This window comes from Pediculus humanus, genomic scaffold (assembly GCF_000006295.1).
Source record: "Pediculus humanus corporis 1103172108303 genomic scaffold, whole genome shotgun sequence".
NCBI classification, from domain to species: Eukaryota; Metazoa; Arthropoda; class Insecta; order Psocodea; family Pediculidae; genus Pediculus; species Pediculus humanus.
In genome coordinates this window covers 156,799-162,609 of record NW_002987872.1, presented here as the reverse complement: position 1 = coordinate 162,609, position 5,811 = coordinate 156,799, and the positions used below count along the sequence as shown (strand labels likewise).

The following is a 5,811-nucleotide window of genomic DNA, read 5'->3' as shown; positions in this document are numbered from 1 at the left end:
ACTCCACGACTCGACAAAGCAAACATATATACCTGGTAATTGAGAAAATTCAGTTATTTTGTGACATTTCGAAACTTAAATTGAAATTTTAATTTATTTAATATTCAAAAAAAATTTTTTTTTTTACGAAAAATAATAATTTTCTCTCTTTTTTTTTTATTTTTAACAAATTTATATAAAGTTTTTAATTAAAAAAAATTTTTTTTATTAAATTCCGCCATTTATTTTGGCAATTCGGTTCCTTTATTTTTAACGTTAAATCAACGCCACCATTTTTTTACGTGTAATTAAATTATTGACAATAAATTTTTTACTCTTTTTTTTTTATAAAAAGTCTTTCGCTACGTATAAAAATAAATAATAATGTAAGTCAAATTATATTTCTTTTTTTTTAATTTTTAATTTTTTTTTTTTTTATTAAATGAATTTAATTTTTTATATTAAATCAATCAAAACAATATGTTTTCTTATGTTACGCTCGATGTGATTGACAGTGTAATGACGTCATTCAGACGATTCGATCTTGTTTTTCTTCGTAATAGGAAAAAAATTAAAAATGGCGGCGAGATAAAAGAAATTAAAGATTTTCCTATGATTCGCGTTTCGAAAAAATTTATAAAAATATATATATAATTAAAACGAATAATATATATTTATATTATTATTATTATTATTATTATTATTATTAAATTGTATAAAAAAAAATTAATAAGAATTAAAACGGCAACAGCAATTTTCTCCTGTTGATTTAAGATTTAATTTAAAATGAAAACCTTTTTAATTTTTCGTTTAGATTTTTTAAAAAGGTAATCAAGTGAAAACTACTCGAATCGAATAAATAAAATAATATTTTTCTCTCGCTTCTTTTTTTTTTTATTAATTCGATGACGTCATTTAATTAATAATAATAATGATGATGATGATTATTATTGCGATGAAAAATCGATAAATGAAAAAAAAAAAGTAAATAATTTTTTTTGTTTTTAGAGATGCATTTATTTATTAAGAGGAAACTTACAAACAATAACAAATAAATGATGATGATGATAATAATAATAATACAAAGTCGTTTTGATAAATGATAAAATTATACTGCGTGTCGGTAACGGACAAACGAGAGGAAACGAACATTGGAATATTTCACGATAAAATATTTTTATTATGTATATCGAAATTTATGTTTTCTTGTTGTTCGAATATTTTTTCAAATGAATAAGGTTTAAAAGGATATCCGGTTCCGGAATAAAATTTACTTTGAAATTCGACCCAGTGAAGACGAAGAGTGTGAAGGAAAGCAGACAAACCTTCCATAATAACTAATATCGTTATTGTTAATAAAGCCCAAATGGCAAAAGTTAAAGTCGTGACGATACCCGGAGGATAACTTCTTGAACCTATGCCCTGACGGAAAACCATTTTCCAAAGGACTTCCGATAGTTGTGCGTGTGCAAGAGAAAGAGCCCACAGTCTCAAATAAGATGCCGTATGGGATATAGAACCTAAAAATCAAACGCATTTTAGGCGCGACTTGAGCTTAATAAAAAAAAACTTAAAATATTCTTACCGAGTACGAATTCGATTGTTTTAACTCCTTGATTGATCACAATATCTCCAAAACTTTCTTTATATTTTTTTTTTTTAATGACGTCATACTCCGTATTTTTTTTATTTATCAAAACGAACGTTTTCGATGCGAACAACCAGGGTATGCAGGAAAATGCGACGAAAACTAATATTTTTTGTATGTTTTCTTGATTTTTATATATTTGATTGCAATTGACGGACGTCGGTACTTTTTTAAACAGCATCATGTTTATGAATGTGAGTAAAATACTCGGTGCGCAACTCGTACCATTTTCCGGATTATTGAAAGGTCCGTATTTTATCCATTTGTAAAAAATCAACCATATCAAATAAATAAAAAGAGATGAGAAATAAATAATTTGAGGAAATAATTCCGTGTAAACGTTGTAGAATTCATTGAAATACACGTGATTTCCCATATTTAACAATATGCCGAAAAACATGTGAGCGATACCGAATATAATGGATATTTTTATTTTAAAACTATTTAAAAAAATTATTTTATTTTCCGATATTTGCCATATTGGATCCATACCGAATAAATAAGAATTCCCGATGAAATTTTTACTCGGATCTAATTCCACGTATTTATCATCGTTAAGAATAATACTGTTATCAACGTTTGAATTCCAACTACTTCCGAATATGTTTATGGATTTTGAAAAAAAATCATTGTATATAAAACCGGTGTAACAACTGAAAAAACCTATAAAAGAAAAAAAAGTGGAAGAAGAAAAAGTAAAAAACAAATTTTTTTTTTCTCCAGTTTATATAAGTTATTTTTTTCTTCTATAACAGACTTCTCTTTGTTAATAGATTAATGAAGATAAATGAATGTGGGTTTTTAGGTCTGGAGAATTTCGGTAGAGGGTCAATCACATGGGATTCTATCCAAAAATACTTTTATCATTATCATCGGTCATCTTTTCTTTTCCAGTTTTTTTTTTCTGGTCGTTTTTATAAGGAATTGACCGTCGAAACTTCTTTCGTCGTTATTAAATATTTAAAAAAATAATGTTTAACTTACCCATTAATAAAATAATATATCTTCCTTGAAAGAAAATTTTTTGTATTTCTCCAGTGATTCTTTTTCCGGTTAAATTTTTTTCATAAATAATCATAAATAATGAAAATGCAATTAATATTAAACCGTGTCCGATATCTCCGAACATAATGGCAAAAAGAAAAGGAAATGTTATGATTGTGAAAGGCATGGGATTTATTTCTTGATAATTAGAAACTCCGTAAGCGTCAATAACGGCCTAACGTAAAAAAAATTAAAATCATCATCATCATCATCATTATCATAATAATAGGATAGGTGATAAATAAAAATGGCACCTGAAATCCTTTTGTGAATTTATTAGTTCTGTTAAACGTCGGCGGCATTTCATTTTGTTTCATAACAATTATTATCGGATTATTTTGACTATTAAATTTATCGGCGGCCATATTTAATTTTCTTTTAATTAGTTGTATATCATTTTGCGGCAGCCAACATTCGGCCGATTGAAATTCGTTTATTTCATCTAACTGAAGCATGTTCATTATGTGGTAAATTGATTTTAGTTTTATTACTTGAAATTTCCATTTATCAACGTTCATTGCAGCCAACATAAGAATTCTACGACGGTGATCTAAAGTTTGTTGCATAACCTAAAAAAACATTTTTTTAACGTTATCATAATCATAATGATTTTGTGGTTGTTGTTTTTGTTGTTGTTGTCATTTTTCATTTTACTTCTTTTATTTCTTTAATACCCGTAACGGCTTCTTCATTGAGTTCTTCTCGTCTTTCTTCTGATATCGGACAAGGATATAAATTACAATGAAATGCTTTACACGCTTTTAATATTTTTTCATTTAATGAATCCCCTTGGCATATAATTATAAAAACTGCTTTTTTCGTTTTAGTTTCTGAACAAATATAAATAAAAAAATTTGTTGTTTTATAAGGTAAAGTCACGTGAAAATAAATGAATTAATTATTTTTAAAAAAAATTATGTAATTAGGAAAATAAAAATTAAAGAGAGAAAATAAATGCCTAAAGGGTCACACACGCACACGCGCGCGGGGGGAAGGGGGAAGTAGAAGAGAGGACGCACCCGTATCAGGGTCCATTATCACGTCTGAAATGTGAATAATTTTAATAAAAGCGACTCCGCGACATATTCTCCAGAGTAAAAGTTCAAAGGGTTTTATCTTTTCCACCGTTATGACTCCAGTTGTGATTTTTAAATGACCGACCCCTTTTTCTCTCATTCTTTCTTGTTCTAATTCAAATTGTTTTTCTTGTTTTTCTTCGTCGAATTCCTAAGTAACAATAATAATAATAATCGTTAAAATAAAATAAAATAAAAAATCCTTTCTCTTTTTTTTTCCTTTGAAAACGGAGAAAGGAAAGAAGGCGGGGGAATGGGTGGGGAGGAGGGGAGTGGGGGAAAAAGAGAAGAATTTCCGAACTTTTTCTACCAGCTGATTATTTTCCAACCATGCGCTTGCTTTTTTCAAAACATGATGCTGTTCGGTAAATTCGACGAGATTTCTTTTTAAAACGTCGACACTTTTATTAACGTTTCGAATTTCTTCAATTAAACTTTCTAAATTTGATTCTAAAACAAGAGTTTCCTTTGCTCTCGGCGCCGGTGGAATTTCTTTGCATTTTTTTGGCATCGTCGCATATTTTCTTATTTCTTCTTCGAGAAGACGAAGTTTACGTTCCATTTCTTCGCATCTTCTTATATCAGCAACGTATCTTCTTTGATATTGAGTTACCTGAAAGTTTTTTTTTTCATTTTCTCTATACCATCTTTTAATTAAAATTTTTTTCATCACTTTTTATTTTCGATTGTAAAAAAAAAAAACTTAAAACTTACGGACGAGTTTAAATCTCTAAATTCTACCAAACCTAAATTTCCTAAAACTTCGATACAATCGAAAACGATTTCTTGACTAAGCAATATTTGACATAAAAGCATTTTTTCACTTCTAAACACACCCATTTTTCTTATAAAAACAAAATTAAGTGCCAACGAAGGCACTATTAACAATAATAATAATAATAATAAAAAGGAAAAAAATGGTAGCAGAAGGCGGCTTAAAAAAAAAAAAAAACGCAATCGTAGAACGGAAGAACTCGTTTTCGAAAAACTTTTTAATTTTAATTTAAAAAAAAAAAAATTTTCCAGGTTATTTCCGCCATTTTTTTTGAAAATTTCAAATTATTATCGGGTCGTATATATATAAAAACTGGAGAAAATTAAAAAAACTGGAATCGAATCTGGAAAAATTTTTTTTTTTTCTGTTTTTTCGTAATTTATGAAATTTAATAATAACGTCGTTAAGTTTTTTTTTTTTTTTTATGCGCGTCGAATAAAAAAATTATTTTTCGATTTTAAAAGCAGACGACGACGCATAGATTATTAATGAAAACGCGGGAAAATTTAAAATTATAAATTAATTTTTTATTATATATAAAATTTCAGTTTCCCCAACGAGGGTATGGAGAGGGCACAAATTACCAGAGCTCGTCCAGGGCCAGATCAAGGGTAAGTTTTTAAAAAAAAATTATTATTATTTAAATAATTACGTGTCGCACATTTAAATTATTTATGTAAAAAAAAAAAAAGAGAGAGAGAGAGAGAGAGAGAGAGAGAGATGGGATGGAATGGATGCTGTGAGAATGAATTTGAACCAGAAAAGGAAAATAAAATAAAAAAAAATTTTTTATTTTTATTTTAAAATGAATAGGTTTTATTATATGAAAGTTTTTGATTTGCCTTAAGCTTCCGCGTTTTCCATTTTTCTTTTTTTCTTTTTTTTTTCTTTTTTCTTTTCTTTTTTTCTCCCTTCCCAAAATGAGTAATTTGTGTTTTCCCGGGGAAAGAAAATTTATCACTGGTCATTATGCTTTTCCTCCTCTTTTCATCCATCTACTACTACTACTACTACCTCTACTACTTGTCTATTTTATAAGGGAGGAAGAAAAAAGGTTTTCCCGTTGGTTTTTACTAACTGTTATTTCTTTTTTGAAATTATTCTTCTTGTCTTTTTTCCATCTCATTTTTTTTTAACCGTTAAATAAATAGTAGATAGACAAATGAGAAAATTTAAAACGAACGAACACTTTCCCGCGGTTTTTCTTACTTTTAAATAATAAATTTGTTTTTCATAAAAAAAAACAAAAAACTATGCACGTGACTTAAACAAAAATTGATTGGTTTTTT

General features: G+C 27.6%; 1 protein-coding gene across 1 annotated transcript; it reads right to left on the bottom strand.

The window, feature by feature from the left end:
- Positions 1–1,140: 1,140 nt before the first annotated feature.
- Positions 1,141–4,587, bottom strand: Phum_PHUM572850 (vacuolar proton translocating ATPase 116 kDa subunit A isoform, putative; the record flags this gene model as incomplete). Its single annotated transcript, XM_002432106.1, has 8 exons — positions 1,141–1,499; positions 1,565–2,290; positions 2,612–2,846; positions 2,926–3,240; positions 3,326–3,501; positions 3,691–3,898; positions 4,058–4,360; positions 4,462–4,587. 8 exons carry the CDS (start codon positions 4,585–4,587, stop codon positions 1,141–1,143), a joined length of 2,448 nt encoding a protein of 815 aa, XP_002432151.1.
- Positions 4,588–5,811: the final 1,224 nt, after the last annotated feature.